At 40.8% G+C, this 21,019-nt stretch overlaps 1 protein-coding gene across 2 annotated transcripts; it reads right to left on the bottom strand.

The window, feature by feature from the left end:
• Positions 1-950: 950 nt before the first annotated feature.
• On the bottom strand, positions 951-20,749 carry LOC138957775 (uncharacterized). 2 transcript variants are annotated; one of them, XM_070328828.1, is made up of 9 exons: positions 20,363-20,747; positions 13,881-14,021; positions 11,236-11,312; positions 7,682-8,030; positions 7,046-7,186; positions 6,086-6,166; positions 5,606-5,713; positions 4,609-4,689; positions 952-2,740 (listed from the first exon to the last, which is right to left on the bottom strand). In XM_070328828.1, exons 1-9 carry the CDS (start codon positions 20,418-20,420, stop codon positions 2,526-2,528), a joined length of 1,251 nt encoding a protein of 416 aa, XP_070184929.1. In that variant the 5' UTR covers positions 20,421-20,747; the 3' UTR covers positions 952-2,525. The 2 variants fall into 2 exon arrangements, with proteins under 2 accessions (XP_070184930.1, XP_070184929.1); XM_070328829.1 differs by lacking the exon at positions 6,086-6,166 and having other exon boundaries at positions 951-2,740; positions 20,363-20,749.
• Positions 20,750-21,019: the final 270 nt, after the last annotated feature.

Here is a 21,019-nt window from a genome sequence, read left to right on the forward strand (position 1 = left end):
GGGATAACAAGGGTAAGGGTTGCTCTAATTAAGGTTGGCTGAACAATATATAACAGCCATTCCGCTCAAATCGGCTGAAAACAATGTCTGAATGCAACGTAGGCATAGCTGTTTTAAATCAGATCTAGCCGCTTTAAACAAGGGCAAAGCCACCGATAATTTTGACTCACTTGCTCAGATTTCGTATTGTTTTTTGCTAATAGAATCTGACATGCATTTTGTGAGTATTCATAGGCTCTACAAGTATAACCAAGTCAAGTTTGTATCATGCATTTTTCCATTGTCTGAAAAGTTGTGACTGTTCAATACGTGGTCAGTTGTCAGAACATAGCCTCATTTTTGCTGCACAAATGAATTAAAAATAGCCAATTGTCTCCACCATCGTTGTTTTGACAGCACATAATAAACTGACCTTTTGACCAATCCTAAGATATGTCACATCTAGCTTATTTAAAGGTGCTCGTCTGTGTTTTGCTTATTTATTCATAATCCTACCATTAAATTTCGCTAAAAAGTTAAGTCACATGATGAGAAGAACCACTGTGCAAAAAGTTATTTTAAAAAAGTTATAGGTAAAACAATGGGTTTTTTTCTCAGCAAACTCTCCTTATAATAGTCATGTTAAAAACAAGGGGAATAAATTAAGAAGATGTCATCTGTCACAACTTTTTAGTTAAATTAAAATGTAGTAATATAAAAAAAAGAGAAAAAATGCAGACGAGCACCTTTAAAATGTCCAACAATGATTTGCAAGAACACATTCTGAATAAATCATTAAATATCAAATTAAAAAAACACAACCACCAGTGTGCTCATAATAAAAAAAAAATGAAAAAACATCATACACACCCAGTGTATACATTGTTCTGACGGGAACATACAATGTGTCGACTTTCCTTAAACGGACTAGCAGGGCTACTGCTAGAGTGTGTTCCGTATAATCATGAAATAGAATGAAATAAGGTAGTCTTGAGTCATAGAATTATATTTTTGCATAATGGAAAATCAACCACCGTAAAAATAAACCAGTTGTTGCATGATAAATGGCACAATTCAAAACACTCCATTGAATAGTCCACAAAAAGATAATTAGCAACATCATGTTTAGTGCTGTTGTAAGTGTTATTTCAATGGCAACAAACAAAACAGATTTTTTTTACTATATCAATGATTGACTAACTTTGCCCGCGGTGACAAAAGAACATGAAATAACACTTTTTTTCCAACTTCTTGTCTCTCAAACAAATAATAAAAGAAACACATCTTCAAACATCCTGTTAAAAATAGGCCATTTGCCTCCACAATGGTTGCTTTGACACCACATGCTGTAGTGACCTTTTGACAGAGGCCCCTGAAATATCAAATTAAGCTTATCTAAAATGGTCAAAAGTACATGTACATAAATACACTTTATATACACTTAAGATCTGAATTAATCATAACATGTGAAACACCACCATCGTTGTGTTGACAATAAAATGTCACACACGATGACAAAGTGCATATGACACTTTGATTGTTTTGACTTTCCTAATAGCGGACCTTATCTTTACTTTATTTGGTGTTCAACGTCGTTTTCAACCGTTCAAGGTTATATCGCGATGGGGAAAGGGGGGGGGGGGGGGGATGATGGGATAGAGCCACTTGTTAATTGTTTCTTGTTCACAAAAGCACTAATAAAAAAATTGCTCCAGGGGCTAGCAACGTAGTACAATATATGACCTTACTGGGAGAATGCAAGTTTCTAGTACAAAGGACTTAACATTTCTTACATACTGCTTGACTAAAATCTTTACAAACATTGACTATATTCTATACAAGAAACACTTAACAAGGGTAAAAGGAGAAACAGAATCCGTTAGTTGCCTCTTACGACATGCTGGGGAGCATCAGCATCGGGTAAATTCTTCCCCCTAACCCGCGGGGGGGGAGCGGACCTTATGGTAGTCTGTGTTCATGATAATAAATAATGATAATACAGTTAAACAAGGGCAAAGCCACAAAGAATATGACTCACTTGCTTATATTTTGTTTTGTTTTGCTGATGTAATCACATGCATTTTATAAGTGTTCATAGGTTTCATAACCAAGACAAGTTTTTTTAATGAAAGCTTCCATTATTTGAAAAGTTTTGAGTGTTCAATAGGTGGTCAGTTGTCAATACATATATAGCCTCGTTTTTGCTATGCAAATGAATTAAAAATAGCCAACTGCCTCCACCATCATTGTTTTGACCGCATATTAAACTGACCTTTGGATCAGTGCTAAGAAAGGTCACATCTAGCTAGCTTATTCAAAATGCCAAAAATGATTTGCATAAACACATACTAAATAAATCATTTAACATGAAACACAACCACCAGTGTGCTCATAGTCAAAATTAATAAAAACAAATAAAGATAAATGTGTAAATCATTGTCCAGTACAGCTCAAGACACAAACCTGCACTAGATATATATCCACTTAGTGTAGTGATCAGCAACAACATTGGAAAGATGATCAGTAGCTGAAAAGCTGAACATTATTTAGTTTCGCTGATTTCTTTGCAAAGCAGTAATCCGGTTTCGTACATAGTTCTTGACGTGTAGCCAGGTACGATTTTTCAGAGCCTCTTCAGCCTGAAGGCACTTCTGGATATCCTCTTTTCTTGGCAGCACTTGCGTGGCGATATATTTTAACAAATGAGCCTCCACTGCCTTCACCTCCTCCTCCAACCACAGTCGACGTGGCTGGTTTGAACCTTTGTGGACACAGATATCACAAGACCTATTACCGGAGATACAAAGGTTAAATATGTTATCGGATTAAAACTTTATAAGGAACAATCATGCCAACTCAATATGAGCGCCGGGTAGTCTGGTGGTCTAGGCCGACAACTCGTGATCTCAGTGTCTCTATTTCGAATCTTGATTGGGCATGGACATTTATTTTCCCGAGTCAACATTTGTTCTGATTCTTCTTCGTGGCACTAAAGCTAGTACACTAAAACTGTCACATTTTCACTGTCAATCTTAGTGCTGCTTACATTTTGGTTGTTCAATGTAAGTTAGATATAGTACCTCCTCTTTTTTCCAATTCCTGGGACTCCCGTCCCCGCCTCTAATACACGGAAGTGTATGTGGGCGTAATCCATTAATTACAAAAGATTTCAAATCTAAATTAAAACCGGAATTACAGACCCTGTACACATTCATTTTCAAAGCATGGGACAGAAGCCACGAATGGGCATGAGAAGTGGCAGGTCAGTTAGCCATTGCACTTGTTAACTGATCCACTTATTTATTCATTTTTAAATAATTATACAATTTACTGCTTAGTTTTGAATCAAGAAAACTGAGCGACAGCAGAAGGCCATTTTGATATGTTAAAGAACGTACGGATTTGAACTGCTCTTTGACAAAATGCCGCTCCTAGTTAGATTAACAGTTAACTCGTTATGAACACAGACCTGTTTACATCCTGCATTAAAACCAGTCATAAAAACACTCTCCAGAAGCTACCTTTATTTTTTGTGGACCGGCTCGTTCATTTTATTTAAAGATTTTCTTTAAAGTTTTTCAATTCAAAGAACTGTGATCTTTGCTATATTGGAGAAAGATTAATGGAGATCACTTTTAGACTCAAAAAGACTTTCAAATTCCGGCAACAGCACAAGTCACTGACCGTAGCAAGAGATAATGTCGAAGCACAGACATACTGGTCAAATAAACTCGATGCGAAGCAGGCTCATGTTTTGCCAAACACAATTTGTTTGTTTCCATGTTCATTTGTGTACTGCATTTTGTAAATAAACTAATGCTGCGTCTAACCTCGGGACACGTTCGCTTGGTTCGCGGACGAACGACTGCAGTGACTCATGACTGACTAGCTTTGTTGTTGCACTGATCTCAATTCGATCACCAAAATGCAAGTGATTCGCTCTTCTTAGACTTCGCCAGACACTGCCACTTGACTTGATAGTTTTGCCGATATTCCTGTACAACTTGAGCTTTTTTGGTTGGCATTTTGTCCCCAGAGAGATCGGCCTTACGCTTACGACCCATGTCGATCGGACCGAATGCACAAAAACCACGCGTTGACCGACAAATACCTTGTTTTTGCACATGCGCAGACAAGGCTGTTCCGGTCGGCCTTGAGCTAAAAGGGTTTTCGGGAAATCAAAATCCCGGTGACTACTAGTACTACAATTTCGACTTTAAATTTTCACACACGGAAATGGTTCTCGTGACCGGAATTTCCGGTAGATTTCCGTAATACCGGAATTTAGACCCTAAATCCGTAATAATTCCGGGAGGGTAAACAGGTCTGTGAACATACTCTATGTTTCCTTCCAAGTGCTTTAGAGAAGGGTATTACCGTACTCAAAAACACAATAACTATACGCTCCTAGTTAGATTAACAGTTAACACGTTATGAACAGGCTCTATTTTTCCTTCCAAGTGCTTCAGAGAAGGATATTACCTTACTCAAAAACACAATAACTATCTAGTTTACTGGTTTTGTTCTACTTTAAAGGAATAACTTTTGTGTGGATTGAGTCAGCTCCTTAAAGCTCAGTTCACAAAGAGAAAGAAGAGGTATAAAGACAATGATTATGTTTCCACTCACTGTTGCGCGTTGCCTTTGATTTGAGCTTCTTTGGTTTGGAATGGCTCCACTGTTCAGGTAGGTACTCATTGTCAGTTGAACCTTGGGGAAAAAAAAGATGATAGATTTTCTCAGCTGGCTTATCTTTATTTCAAATCATTTGATAGATTATGCAAAATAGCAAAAAAAGGACAACAGCTAAAAGACATATGCTTTTAAAATATCAATTTCGTTGTCAAATAACTAAACACAAGAGTTTCCACTATGGAATGCGGCCATTCAACAACTAGGTAATGGGCGCTTAGTTAATCGTCCGTACATGACGCCAGCATTTCTTTCTTTCTTTATTTGGTGTTTAACGTCGTTTTCAACCACGAAGGTTATATCGCGACGAGGGAAAGGGGGAGATGGGATAGGGGAAAGGGTGGAGATGGGAGGGAGCCACTTGTTAAGTGTTTCTTGTTCACAAAAGCACTAATCAAAAAATTGCTCCAGGGGCTTGCAACGTAGTACAATATATGACCTTACTGGGAGAATGCAAGTTTCCAGTACAAAGGACTAAACATTTCTTACATACTGCTTGACTAAAATCTTTACAAACATTGACTATATTCTAAACAAGAACCACTTAACAAGGGTTAAAGGAGAAACAGAATCCGTTAGTCGCCTCATACGACATGCGGGGTGCAGAGAAATAAGGATGTGGAAAAGAAGACTTTTGGTAAGTGAAATAAAGGTGATGGATCCAGTCAGGTAGAAATAAGACAACAAGAAAAGAATTGGAAAACTGCAGGGAATAGTAGGGAGAGTTTTCTTGGAAGGAAATATAGGTGAAAGGACTGGTAAGGCAGAAATAAGACAAAAGAAGAGAAGAAACAGAACCGTTAGTCGCCTCTTACGACATGCTGGGTAGCATCGGGTAAATTCTTTCTAGTCCCAACCAATATGGGACTCCCCCTAACCCGCGGGGGGTGACGCCAGCATGTTTCTAAATTAATTTATATGCAATAAAGCTTACTTTCGTTAGATGACGCTGAAGGAGAAGTGATCTGTGTGAATACACTGCATCTTTTGTTCATCATTGCCACACCAACAGGAGAGAATGTCCAGGAGGAAGGGGGCTCGCCTGGGGACATAATAAAATTATAATTAATTATTTATTGTATTAATTATGTTATGTTCAAAATAAATAAACGTGTGTTCGGTGTTATGAGTGTACAGGAATGAACTATTCTTCAAAGGTACAAATACATTTCAGATGTAAGACAATCAAAATGCATCAACGAATGCAGTTCTACCCCTCATCCTTAACCCCCACCCACCCCCCAACATTGACGCCGTAAAAAAACACCTCCGACAAGCGTGTTGGACACAAACAACTCTGTGAGTTAAATTCAAGCTGTTCCCACTCGAACACAGGAACCCCCTGACCTTCATCCATCTCCAGTCGCGCCCCCATGGAAAATTGGTTGACTAAGGAGAAAGATATATACTGAACTGTTTGAGCATGCACTGCTGTCAGCAGCACACCGTTGAAACTTCCTTTGGATTTCTGGTGCTTCCTCATCATCAGCAGAATCTGACAAATACAAAAACATGAATAACCCTTGTGATATTACCTCATTTTTTGTTTGTTTGTTTGCTTAACGCCCAGCCGACCACGAAGGGCCATATCAGGGCGGTGCTGCTTTGACATATAACGTGCGCCACACACAAGACAGAAGTCGCAGCACAGGCTTCATGTCTCACCCAGTCACATTATTCTGACACCGGACCAACCAGTCCTAGCACTAACCCCATAATGCCAGACGCCAGGCGGAGCAGCCACTAGATTGCCAATTTTAAAGTCTTAGGTATGACCCGGCCGGGGTTCGAACCCACAACGGGGCGGACGCCTTACCACTAGGCCAACCGTGCCGGTCATATTACCTCATGCCAGGGTGACAAGTTTATACTAAATAAGTAAATGTATTCACTTTTACATGGAATGGCAGCTACAAATAAGAAATTAAATCTACTATGTTACTTTGTGGGAGTGAGGAGGGGGGGGGGGGGGGGGGTAAAGAGAAAGAAAAGTCATGTTTGCAACTACAAACTTAAGAGACTTTCAGACACTGAACAGCGACATCGCCATTCAAATATGTCCTGTCCCCACTCCAACACCATGTAGATGGGATGGATTCAGCCCATATTGTCACTTACTGTCACCTACTGCAGTGGAGCGCTGCGGACTTAAATTAAGGGCCCCTCCTGTTTTTGAACACCAGGAGCTATCTAGTTTGCTGTTAGGTAGGCACCGGCTCATCTTTCCTGCTTCCTTACTTTCTTTTACTATCAACATTCTGTTCACAGTTGTTATTTCTGCCAAAGTGACCAATCGCATTTGTTTTTATCCGAAACTGGGAGTGCTTGCAGTACTGTAGTTGATAGCATGCGTACACAGAAGAAGAAGACTTACTGTCAGGTGCAGCTGTAGCAGGACAAGGTTGATGCATAGGCGGAGAGGGCTGGTTATGTGGCGGTGCCAAAGAGTCTTTTGTTGCGAACCTTCCTGATGCAGATCGTTCTGGAATAGGGCTGTGACCCTTTTCAACAAATTCTGTAAATAATAGTTACAATATGATAGAATAGATAAAATCCTAGATCGCAAGTACAAAAGTTTATGTAGTAAGTACCGTAGTATTAATGTTTGCTTTATTGTGTAATGCAAATTAATGTTAGCACAATATATCACATTGTAGTGTGCATTGAAGTATGAACGTTCTCAATTTAGATTTAAAACAAATAAAATTGTATTGGTGGTTCAATGTCACTAGCCACAACAAAGGCGATACCAGAGAGAGGGAGACCGGGATTCAAACCTGTGACTATGAGAGTCAGAGGAACTATATGTAGTCCACGCTGTGTACCGAATGAGCCATCTCAGCCCCCCAATTTAGAAGAAGAAGAAGAGGCAGAAGAAGCAGAAGGAGAAGAAGATGAATTTAAGAATACAAAAAAAAGGTTATTACAATACTAGATTTAGAGATAGTCTAGCTGTGTTCATTTTGTGCAAAAAGAGCAAAGGAATTCATCTTCAAAATGTCACACATACCTGCCTCCTCATCCGAGGTGATGGCTTCATCTTCAGCCACTTCCATCTCATCCAGGGTGCAGCGCTGGTGGTCTTGCAGCTTCCCCTTTTCAAGGGCAAGGAGTAATTTGCTGACTTTGGCCAACTGCATCATGTCTGATGGGAGGCGGTAGTACTCGCGGTGAGTGCGAACATCATGTCCCATAAACTGAGCAAGGGCATCCAGCTCGTTGTCCTTCAAACTGACTATCTGGGACAGAGTAGCAACCTGCTTTCGAAGTGAAGTAGATGTGATGAACTGTGGCTCTGCCAACTGCGCTGATGTCACAAACTTTCGAAGCGTGTCAGATCCCCGAATGTGCCCCTCCGACTGAAAGAATGTGCAAGAAAACACAAATTTGTTGGAGCCGCTGACACCAGCATCATCCCTTTTTTGCACAAGCAGTTCCACAGCTGCTTTCACCTGTGCAGTCATGAGAATTGGGACAATTCGGCCACGTTTTCCGATTATCTCAATCCTGGTCAGCTTGTTACATAGGATTTTTTCAAATGTGCTAAGTGATTTGAAGACATCCACATCATGAGTTTCGTGTTGATTTAGATCTACTAGTTTCATTCTTGAGGCCTCGCCTGACCTTCTCCTGTTGAAAAGGATTATCTGGGTCAGAGTGACTTCCGCAAGGCTTTTCCATGCTGCCTTGATCTCCTTTTCTTCGTGTGCTGTAGTGAGGGTTTGGGTGGCCGCGGCTGAAACATTGCTGAGGTGAGAGGAGAGCTTGGCGACGTCTCTCGACAGAGGAAGACGTTTTGCATGTCCCTTTTTCTGTTCATACAGATTGCGACTTGCGTGGGCAGAAATTTCTTCATTCCATCTCATCTGATGGAGTTTCAGGTATCCCTGAACATCACACTTCAGACTGTCATTCCTTTTTTCCACGGCCTGGACCTCCAGTATGTCAGCACACAGCTTGATTGTGTAGCCAAGTTTGTTGGCTAAGGATGGAATTCGGAATTTGTATTCCTCTGCTTCGTAACCAGCGACTTGTTTGGTTGCTTCTATTACCGTTTTGAACATTTCAGGCGTGAGAAATTCCTTGAGAGAAGCGTTTTCAAGTCCTGACACTTTTCGCAGTTTCAATAACAGACGTGAAACCTCCCTCACTTTGTTTCGTATTTGGGCGAAACGACTCGGGTTAAATCCGTGCCGTTTTACTTGGCTTCTCGCAAGCTCTTTGATCAAAGGGTCAGTTTTGACTACCAGACGGATATGGTCTGACTGCAGTGTGTCAAGAAAAGACTGGAATGCCTCCGACTCATCTTCCTTGCATTCAGAATCGGGCAACATTAGCTTCCCTTTCTTTACAAATTCCCTCCGTGAGCCATCATTTGCTTCTACGCACTTGTGCCTGTAAATATCCTTTATTTGAAAGTATCCAAGGCAATAAGGGCAGGCAACAAAGTTGCTTACCGAAGGACTTTCTCGCTTCCTCCGTTTCACCACCAGTGTCCCAGACACATTTCTCAGAACACTCAAATTGTGCTGATGGTCACCAGCATTCCGAAGCTTTGTCAGCTCCGCCTTCTTTTCTCCGGATCCTTTCTTAGCATTCAAGTAAGGGACCATAGACTTTTCATCTTTGTGCTGCGTCTCAATATGCCGAGGCAAACGTGATTGTGGTTTCTGACAAAACAAACAAAAGTGCTGCTTAGGCTTGGGTACAGTTTTGTCACCAACAGTCTTTGTTTCAGCGAAGGACAATCCTTTGATTCTGCATGGATCTTCTTTGGGGCATGATGTGGACTCAGGACAAGCAGGTTCAGCAGGGGCAGGGCAAGTACTTTCAGTTCCCGTAGCCATTTTTGTGATGAGTTGTGACCCAAAAAACAATGGTGGGTACAAATGCGATCCGTCAATGCTGCTGGCAGAGTCTGGGACATATGTCATGTCTTTGTCTGAAAAATCCTGCAAAACACAATAACTATCGTCAAAAATTGCTGTCAGTTTGCACTGAGCCTCCCTCCGGCAGAAGATATGTGACCTTGAAGAGAAATCTTTCATAGAACATGGGGCGGGTGGTTTTGTGGAAAATGTGTCATTCACGCAGCGATACCGGGCTCAATGAGTCCCAGCTGGAACAAAACTTTAAAACGGATTTTCTGGGTATGACAAACCTTGAGGCCCCATTGTCTGGGGTCCTCTCCAGGTCCTAAAAACTAGTGTCCAGGGGTTTACCTTAACTTATTTTTTTTAGGTCAGCAATTTGAACCGGCCCAAACAATTCCCAACCGGCCCGCGTCACGATATGAAAATATAGCTCAATAAGCACATTCCTGCTCAGGGACGGTTAAATTGTCCGCCCGATTGCCAGAGGCGATTAAAATATCCGTCTCCGCTAGAAGAAACCGTCTGGCAGCTCGCCCATCTGGCCAGTGAAAATTCTGGTCAAATGCAAAAGTGTTGGTTGTACTACTATGGTGTTTTAAAGCCACATTAACACTGCAGATGCAGGAACCTCTGGCATCTGCAAAAACACCTCTATTTTGATTGTACAAAGAAATCTGATACTCATAATCTGTTGTGTGGTATGTACTGGACCAGCAACATTTCTGTCTGGCTAGTCACTTTCTTGAAGTTACTCGTTCGGCTGGCAAATTAAAATTTTGAGATTTGGCCATCACTGCTGCTCATACAATTGGTCACATGTGCAACCTCATAGATCTGCCAAGGGTTTTACAAGTCATGATGCAAAAAGAATATCCATTGACTTGAACAAATACCAAAAAAGTAAAGCCTAGCTATTTTCTGTGCTGATCAAGATTTTTTTAATCTCAATCATTCTTGTCAAGGATGGCCAAATCTTCAAATCTTAACTCGCCAACAGGACTAGTAACTTCAAGAAAGTTACTACACTAGTACTCACTAGCCCGCCAGAAATGTTGCTGGCCCAGCACATGCCCCAATTGTTGCATCGCTTTGAAACTTGAAATTACAACCAAAACTGTTGCATTGGTACAGAATGTTTATAGCCAGCCGACAAGTTGCCAGGTGGTTTCTCTTAGCCCGGCAGATTTTTTTTACTCACTCCTGGCAATCGGGTAGACTATTTGTCTATCCCTGCTGGTCAATAGTGAACTATAGGTTTTTCGAGAAATAATGTTGCCATTAGATTTGCTAATAAAGCGAAGCAGGTCTACTAAAATTTGTTGTTACATGTCCATTTGGAAGGATGCTCTTCTCACTAGTTAAAAGTCTGTACTGAACTGTGACGATAAATAAAGAAATATAAGCACAGCCTCAGAAAATGGAATCATAGGCAAAAAAACCACATTAACAGTAAACAGTCACAAATTAAAAACTTTAATCCAATCAATAGTGAGGAAAAATAGAATGCACAACTCTGATGCATGTTTTTCAGAGGCAAAAGAACATAGACTGCAGATAGCAAACATATTTCATTGCCTTGGTCATCACAGGAAACTCACAAGTAATGCAGGTCAAACATTTAACAAATCAAATCGCAAAAACAAAATATCTTCAGACAGGGCAACAAATAATCTACTCTATAAAAACTCACCATTTGGGAGTCAACTGAGTGATGGCTGCTTATAGAGTCCTCTGTCACAAGCGCCTGTGGTTCGAAGCTGCAGTCAACTGTAGGAAAGACAGACAGAAAGCGCCTGTGGTTGCATGATGCTTGGGACTTAACCTGTTTTTGAGCTTCATATTTCCCCTTTACGTTGGTTTACAGTTAGAACAGTCTAGTTAACTGTTTTCATATTTGTGTATAATAAATTTGATATGGGAGATTTTACTTCATTCGTACTGAAGCTTGCGTAGAGTCCAGCTAGATCAGCTGTAAGTCCTATTTCATAGACTGGACTGGAGAAAGGCATTATGGTTTGTCTATACAATTGCGACTCAGTTGCGGTCGCCCTCTTGTTCCTGAATCAAGCTGAAGCCAAATACTGGTTGAACGTCCGTATATATATCGTCTATCGTCAGACTACATCGTCTGTCTTCCGTCTATCGTCTGTCTTCCATCTATTGTATGTCTTCCGTCTGTCTTCCATCTATTGTCTGTCTTCCATCTATTGTCTGTCTTCCGTGTATTGTCTGTCTTCTGTCTATTGTCTGTCTTCTGTCTATCGTCTGTCTTCTATCTATCGTCTGTCTTCCGTCTATCGTCTGTCTTCCGTCTATCGTCTGTCTTCTATCTATCGTCTGTCTTCCGTCTATCGTCTGTCTTCCATCTATCGTCTGTCTTCTATCTATCGTCTGTCTTCCGTCTATTGTCTGTCTTCCGTCTATCTTCCGTCTTCCATCTATCGTCTGTCTTCCGTCTATCGTCTGTCTTCCGTCTATTGTCTGTCTTCGATCTACCATCTGTCTTCCGTCTATTGTCTGTCTTCCGTCTATCTTCCGTCTATTGTCTGTCTTCCGTCTATCTTCTGTCTATTGTCTGTCTTCCGTCTATTGTCTGTCTTCCGTCTATCATCAGACTACATCCCAAGAATTCAGCACTTTCTCTAGTGGGTCCTCTATTTTCTCTGTTAACTGTGGGTCAGTCCATTCATCAGATTGGGATATAGCGTTGCATAGGCAAAGGCAATATTGCCGATTCATTACAAAGCACTGGAAAGACCGTCTGCTAGACTGCAGCTACTAGTTTTGCAAGGTGTGTTGCAGGAATTGAATTTTTACCAGGGATGTATTTCATGGACGGCAAGAATTTAGTTTTTGTACAAACTATATCGTCTGTCGACCAGTAACAGAAGCAAACCTGACCAGGTATGTGCATGCAAGCACTTAATTCATCCACGGTGATGAAACAGGAAGCATGCTTTATTGTTGTAAATATATAGGATATTGAGCAGCTTCCGTTGATATATATATGGCCTTATGACCGAAATAGGTCCATGTGAGACTATCAAATCATAACCCTGAATTCTTCCATGTGTATCAGAATAGCAATTTAACTACATATCTTAGTCATAACTAAACTGTGTTCACTGTAGTGTGATCACCCCTCCAGAAGTATTGCATAACAGTTAGTTAGTCAGGGGTTCCACTGGGTTTTTGCTTTTTGCGTTTGCATACACAACATGACTGAAAAAATGCGTATGAGCCGGGGAAAACGCGTACCATTACAAACTTAATTGGGGGAAAAAACGCGAAGGAGAAGTGTGTTTTTCTCACTACGATTGAGAAGACATGCAGTGTTGGCGTTAACCGGTAATTACCGGTATTTTACCAGTTGAAACGAAAAAATCCCCGAACAAAATTGGCTGCCGTTGATTTTTAGAACTACCGCGTCTTTTTTCGCTGGCAAAACTATAAAACCAGTACTCTGAGCTGGATTCTAACTGGTTCCAATGACCAGCCTACCGTTTTTTTCTGGACTGTTTGCTTCATAAAAGTTTGCGTACCGGTTTGAAAAAAGTACTAGCGCCATCACTGGACATGATGATGATAGGTAACTAAAAGAAGTCCCTTCATCAGATTCTGTTCTTTCACTTTCCGACGACAGATCGGTCTGTTTGCGTTTTGCAGTGGCTCTGTACAGGTAATAGGCCTCTAAGCGAGGAACTGAACTATTTGCATGGCGCTAAATGGAAGATATTTCGGCCTGAAAAACAATCACTGTGGGTCAGTCCGATGTAATCAGAGTAGACCCGGACACCCCTGGCCTGTAAACTGAATCGGCAGTGCACCAAACTGATGGCATGTGTGATAAGGCAGACCATTGTTTTGCTGAACACAGCAGGATCAATTATTTATTCTGTGACTCATGACCCCCCCCCCCCCCCCCCACCCCCCCCCCTCCCCAAAGAAATGTAATGCAATCTTCCTCTTCCGTAGAGCTGGTCATTCATATGGCTATCGCCGGTGGCAGTGACCTAAGGAATAAAGATTTAATTCGGTAGAGCACTGGTACTATGGCCTCTGGCGATAAGTACACGAGTGTTAACAGTGATGAACAAGGCGGGTGGGGAGAATCAGAGGTGGGAGTTCAGGTGCTCTCTTCGTGGCTATTTAGTTTTTTGAGTGCAATTGTAATTTTGCGTGACAAAATGCAACATGTCGGTGAAAATGTGTACGGAGGCTGAAAACTGCGTATATATACTTTTGTGTGTGCAATAAGTGGAACCCCTGAGTTAGTTCCTTACTTTCTGGTTAAATCTTGCCTTTCAACAAAATAAAAATGGGATTACATTGTACCTGGATGATTGCTGGTGTCATCTGGCAATGGTATGGCAGGTAGACTCTTAGCCAGTGCAGCCTGCACCATTCTTTGGCCGTATGAGAAATGTGGGAAGTACTCCCTTGTTTTAAATCTCTGGCCTCGGCCTCCTGGTTCCACTAGTGACATAATAGAACATTTTATTAGTAAATTTTCATTTGATTAATAATATCATCCTACATACGTGAGAGAGACACTCGTGAGATAATAATCGTTCAAATCACACGTGTGTATATCATGTAAATGAGGTCATGTCAAGCAAGTCTGGCAGGGACCTGTTTTTCCACTGCTTATGATGCCAAAGTCACCGAGACAAACGTCATTATAGAAGAAAAAAGATTGCGCTCGCTAATTACCTTCGATGAATTTTTAGAACTAACACGTCAAGCCACACTTTCAGAGTGACGTTTCTTTGCTTTGACGTAATAGATTGCACGAGGCTTTATAGTGGGGCTCCTATGTTGCAAAATCATTCAAATCATGCAACAAACACCAAATTAAGCAAATATGAAGAGTTTTATGTGCTTAACAAAACCTGATACAGAGCCATCGCGAAAAATAAAAAATGGGTAGTTTTTAAACAATTTTTCAAAATGGCCGCCAGTGTAAACGGTTGGGTATGTTAGGCATATTTCACTTCATGTGATTAACAGCAAATTTGGCGTAAATGGACATTTGCTTTTGCTTAACAAAACCTGATACAGAGCCACCGTGAAAAAATTAAGAAATCAGTAGTTTTTTTACAATTTTCAAAATGGCCGCCAATAAAAGGGTATTTAGGCATTTTTGATGCTACAAGACATTCTCTTGCAATAGAAACTAACACAAACACATTTTTAAACAAAACAATACATGTATTGTTGGTGCAGAGAATGATTGGACGGTGTGGGTGGCAGGGTTGAAGAATTTGTGGATTACCTAAACTGTGCAAAAATAAATATATTGCACCAATTTTCATACCAAAACGAAAACATTCATTCCTGTGCTGTTATATTCAATGTATGCTATTGAGGGCACTCAACTTGGCTAACTGGAACACTTTTAAGATAAAAGGTGGCCTTTACATGGGTTATTTGACCGCCGCCCAAATAAGGGTACCCCCAAAATAAAACTGATAAAAATGTAATGTATCAACTCAAAAGTCGACTAAAATTCATAATCGCTGTATTTCGAAAACGTTGTTTGTTCTCATGTGTTTACACAACTAGCACATTCCGGCAAGTGTCTATACTCAAAAGAAACTTTGGCAGTACTTGAAACAACCATCTGTCATATATACATGCGAAGTCAAAAATATGTGGGATGTAAGTCAACAAACCTGTGGCAGTTTTTAAAATATTATTTCGTGAAGATTTGAAAGTGTACTCAAACGGTTGAACTACGCCTCGTGCGTAGACACACATTCCTGAAAGTTTCAACGCAACCCACTTGGTCATTGCTAAAATACATGGATTTTAGTTGACTTGGGTATCCCTCAAATTTGACACATAAACATCTCATCCGTGAGATCGACACATACATCAGTAGGTACAATGGCACAACACTAGAAATATGCAAGATGGCGAAATAAAACAACCTGTTCTGGATGGATAATCAAGTTGACTTTCTCTTCGTATACAACAGTGACCCAGTTGTGCCTCAGGAATTGTCGTCGGCTTTTTAAAAGGTACCCGAAGTTTTTGTCACATCTCTTTGTCACGTCAAGGGTATCCTTATTTTGACGGCGTAAATGATGATGTCAAAAAAAAATGTGCCAGATAGCGAAGATGCGAGCCTTTAATGGCATAGACAGTTTGAATAAAATGACACAGGAATAAAAGTTTGAGTTGGGGTATGAAAATGGGTGCAATAATATTTTTGCACAGTTTAGATGCTGACAGTTTTCACAGGCATGCAAGCACATTTGCAGAGAGCTGTGCTCTGCAGTCCTTCTTAGCAGCATTTGCAGCGTTTTGTTGTACAGCTCTTCTTGCAGGCACACCTCATGAGTTCTCGGCACACGCTGGATACCTCTTGAAAGCTCGTCCAGAATGACTCCCACTTTCCAGCCTTGAACTGCCAGCCCACAGAGTTTGGAAGTCTAATAGGTAGATGGCTCTTCTCAATCTCATGTCCTGCAGCAGCACCTCACTTGTAAGGGGATTATGGTCAATTTGGCAGCTCTTTTTACTGAAGAGGTACCGTCTAGCACTGTTTACACCCAGTACGTTGCTGGTTTTGTCCTACAAATGTACACCAAAAAGCTCTTGTGCTGCCCTGTCAGTGGTACTCAGCTTACAAAGAGGAGCAGACAACCTGAAGAAAGTTTGAGTGACGTCTTCAAATGCTTGCCATACTTCCCAAGCCTTCTGATTCCCCAATACCATTGAAGAACGACATAGTGTCACAGCCTGTAAGGCTATGCAAAATGGGCAGACAGGGTGACTTCTCTTGGCCAATGGCTTTGGCAATGTGGCGATACACTTCACGAGCAGAAAAAAACGCAACACAGCTGGAATGAGAAGCAGACTGTCTGGCCTCCTCTACATCCATGGTGCAGGAAATCAGCCTGTGGTACCCTTCACACAAAAGATGAAAAGTGACATTTTTATTTGAATGTATTTGAATAATGTTTACTATCTCAGAGAGTCGGTCAAAGCCGGGTTAGCAAGTCTTCACACAACAGACCAAAATGAAAGAAAATTATATTTCATGAATTCGTATAATTCTTACTGTTTCAGGTTAAAAAACAAACAAACACAGTTTCCAGTGACCCAACTGATTCTGGAATCTTTCTGACCGCTACATTTATTCGCTTCAAACAGTCGCAAACAGAATGTTGACCATAGTGAGGGTTCGTACGTTAAACCCATCAAATTCACAGAGGTCGCTTACAAATGATGTGCAAACATGTTCCAATTAATACAAATAAAAAAATCTTACTGCTAAGATGTATTAGGTAACAAACCTTGATACAGTAGTACTAGTGAAATCGGCTCCCTTCTGTGGCACCGGAATAAATGCAGAACGCTTGTTCCCAGGAACCGGCATGTGGTGTAACTCTTGTATATATCCTGTAAAAATAAAATTCACACCAATGCACGGTCAACTTAAAATAAGCAAAAGGATGAGAAACAAGCAACAAACCAAAATTGTAAAACTCAAAGAGCGGTACCTCTTCATTTTTCAAAACCACTTATCCCATTTGATTAGCATACACTGTATGCTTTTGTCTGTTACCTACCGTCTTTGAAAGTTTGATCACAACACTGTAAAGACATGGGGAGTGGAGTGTTTTTATCTCCAGCTGGTCATCCTACTATCTGGCCTACCCTCACTCAGTTTTTGACTCTACCCCTCCCCACCTTATGGAAGTCCTTAACGTAGGCAGGACTAATCATTTATCATACCATGAACAATCTCTTTCTCCTCGCCTTTTATTCAAAGTTCGTTTAATCTGTTTAAAATCACCAGCGTGGCGATCATGATTTCCTCACTTGTAATCAACAGATAGATCTAGATCTATCAGCATCACAATCCAGCTTGATGAGCTATTGCAAGATTACTCTGCATTTCAGCGCTTCACCCGATGAATAACAGACCCCAGGGGAGAATTAAACAGTAAAATGATGTGACATTGGTGAATGGATGCGTATTCTTGAAAACTTACCTTCAGAAACGTTGTTTTCGCTCAAATCAAAACACGCAATGTTGCGGAGGCCGCCATCTTGAATTTTCATGCTGCGGATATATAAAATTCTAAAAACGATCAAATTAAATACCAGAACACAAAAATACCCATAAGAGTATTTATGTCATGCATGTGTTATCAGCAGACAACTTCTGGTGCATGGTAAACCATTGAATTTTACATTTGCTGAGTTGGGAATATTTACTGCTGAGCGCTTTTGGTACGAATTTCGTCTGCTGTAAATGCAGCCTTTTATTCCCTATCAAAGACAAAAAAACCGATTTCTGAAGTGGCTCTGTATCTGAAATCCCTTAAATAATTATAAGGAACAATACCACAAAGTATGATGTTTGTTGCAAGATGTGAATGATTTATGAGTGCGTCTGCAACATACGAGCCCCACTATTAGAAGAGATCGAGGTTCCAAAACAAGCGTCTTCAATTTAGCTGCCTCGACTGCAGGACATTTTCAGTAAAATACACGTAAGTACAGTATGTAGGATAAACAGAATACTACATGGCTTGCTGTTTTGTACCAGATTTACACTCGTTGCTTTTTAAAATAGTGAATAGCTCGCTTTCGCTCGCAGTTCAATATTTAAAAAAACAACTCATGAAAATCTGGTACGACACAGCAAGCCATATAGTATTCTCTATTTATACTTCCCTAACTCACATAAAAGCATGTGTACATTTTTAATTGAGAAGCATTGTCATTCAGGTGTGTCTGATCCAAAGGAGTTGGAGTATGATGAGAATGCATTATGTCTTACCACTGACGAGTCTCTGTCAGATGATGAATTGTATGATGCCGAAGAAGGCAGTGAGTTTTCTGACAGTGACATTGCGTCAAAGATGGTAGTGGTCGAGGGGGACCATGGGTTGAATGTCGAGGAGAGAAAAGAAAAAGAGAGCCTATACACTGTTGAATTAGCGGCTATGCTAATTATTTTGTCTGTAATGAACTTAAGTTGATGAGTTTGGGGGAGATACAAAGTACCCGAGCTACTGTAACCGGACTGCCTGGTCTCTGGGAAGAGACAGGGATAAACCATGCACGGAAAAAATACATCATAGGTTTGAGGGGAAGCAGTAATGTCGTGGACAGGAGAAGAAAACAGAACAAAAAGAGGATGAAGAGAAAAAAAGAGGAACAAAAACGTGTGCGTGTGTATGGGTAAAGTAAAACACAAACAGTAGTTGTTTTTTTTCAACAGACGGATTTCGTCCCCAGAACGGAAGAATGGCTCCAATACATGATAAGTCCAAAGTCAATCCAGCTTCGCCCGGTCAAATAACTCTTCACGTCCTGAACACATTTCCCTATTGCTAAGCCTCAGTACCGTAAGGATTTGATGAAAATGACCAGAAAGTGGGTATCTGTGTGTGTCAGACACGACATTTATGGGTTTTATGTTATAAAACATGTATGTAAAGTATACACGTATAATACATGTATTATCATTATGAGTAGTTAATTAATGAAGAAATCATACTGTCATTTTAATTTGTAACTAGTATGCATTAAATTGACAGAAGAAGACTCATCGTGTAAAAAGCAGAATTAATGATTCGCATGCCTGTTGGACCATGATTATGGGGGAGCCGAGCCGAGTCTCCACTCACTCACGTGCAACAGGTGAAAAGCATGAACATATTTGACGATGCACAGAGCAGAGAGCGACGTGATCGAGTAACCGGACTTTACGGCCACGCCAGGAAGTCGCCGCGTCGGCTGGGTGATGGTGGAACAAAGAGATGAAACTTTCTTTCTTTATTTGGTGTTTAACGTCGTTTTCAACCACGAAGGTTATATCGCGACGGGGGAGATGAAACTAAACTACATTAAGCTTACAATTTCAATGTCAAGCGATTGTCTGCTTCGAGTCCCAGCACTTGTTCTGCCCCTAATTCGTCGATAATATCCCCAAATTTGTCTTTACTGACTGTATCAGCATCACCAGAGATGGTCCCAAAATCTCCGTGAAAAAAAAATCAATACAAATCCATTGCAAACTACCAAAACGTTCACCAAACGAACGAACCGCGGAGCAGCTATGTGCTTGTTTACAAAGGAAGTGACCTAAATGTGGTTTTCAAGCACAGAGAGCGCTTCCGTCCTGTGAGGTCATTCCTAAGTATAGTAACAAAGTCGTGCGGTACAGGACGTGAAGAGTTTTATTAAATAAATCGAATTAAAAAAAATATATAGTCGCACCGTGACTGACTTATTCGGTCTCCCTAATTCAACAGCTACTAGGCCTAAGGCGAGATTGAAATTTGAACATTGGAGCTAGATCTCAACCCGCCTCAGGCTCCTACACATAAATTCAGCAAACAAGCACAGACTGACACAAACAAAACATAGTTATATAAATACTGATAAAATCAGTGCTATTCGATCGCTTGTACGCACAGCTAATCTCAGAATCTTTCGGAAGTTAAAAAACCAACATGCATCGTGCCTTCTCAGTATAAGAGTATTTAGATCTGTGCACCACTCGCCATAATGATTTGTTTTAATGTATAAGACTCTTGCATAGTAACCTGTACCAACAACTTGATAAGCCATTGATAATTAATGACTGATCAAGTTCTTGTTAATGTCACTGTCACTGGATTGTGAGCTCTAAATTCCAAAAAACGAGGTTAGCCATTTTGGAATGTCAGAGCCATGTGGCAACAGACCTGAAAGATAAAGTTGAAGGCGCGTCACTATTTCAAAAACAACTCAGTCAACTGTCTTTTCGTCTAAAATGGACAACAAAGTACTATAAATATAATACACACCTGTGTCTGTGGTAATGTACCGGCTGCGGCGTTCACCCCGCGTGTCGGCGTCAGCCATCGTGTCAAATCACGGTTTCACGCGGCAATCCGCTCTCTCTCGCTCTCTCTCTCAATGTTGCCGCCAGGGGAACCCAAAAAACTACAGTTCTTGTTTTGACCGCAAAACACTAGCCCAACACACTCGCCACACACTCAACCCTGACAAAATTATCATAGTTTGGACAGAACCAATAAAATCAAATCCTTGTGTCACATGGTATATCTTAGGGCGGGAAGCTCGAAAATCGAGGCATCCGTTGTTGTGACGTCAAAACAACGGGGTGCGTCAAAACAATTCGGCTCCATTTTCGGGCCAAAGTCAAAACGACGCGGTCTTAACAAGAACACACGCACACACACACGTACCTAAAGTGTGGATGGTTACCTAAGAGGCGGCACTGGGTGCAGTGCCTTTCTAGTGCACTTGCACTACAACAGCACTGGGTGCAGTACTCGCTCCGGCATCGAAGAATTTTGCACTAAAAAATGCACAAAATTTGACCTATTTCGTCGCCTATAGAGGACGGAAAGAATGTCATTTTGAACATTGTTATGACATTCTTTCCGTCAAAAAAGTCAATTTAACGGTGTTAAATGAAGCGACCATCCACACAATTA

Source organism: Littorina saxatilis, unplaced genomic scaffold, assembly GCF_037325665.1.
Source record: "Littorina saxatilis isolate snail1 unplaced genomic scaffold, US_GU_Lsax_2.0 scaffold_394, whole genome shotgun sequence".
NCBI lineage: Eukaryota > Metazoa > Mollusca > Gastropoda > Littorinimorpha > Littorinidae > Littorina > Littorina saxatilis.

Bases quoted from the DNA above. Each gene is read 5' to 3' on its own strand.
- LOC138957775 (XM_070328828.1), bottom strand. From the start codon at position 20,420: ATGGCTGACGCCGACACGCGGGGTGAACGCCGCAGCCGGTACATTACC. The intron at 14,022-20,362 runs GTGTGTATTATA...TTATGTCACTAG, and splicing joins GTACATTACCACAGACACAG to TGGAACCAGGAGGCCGAGGC. The intron at 6,167-7,045 runs GTAAGTCTTCTT...TGTATTTGTCAG, and splicing joins TGCTACAGCTGCACCTGACA to ATTCTGCTGATGATGAGGAA.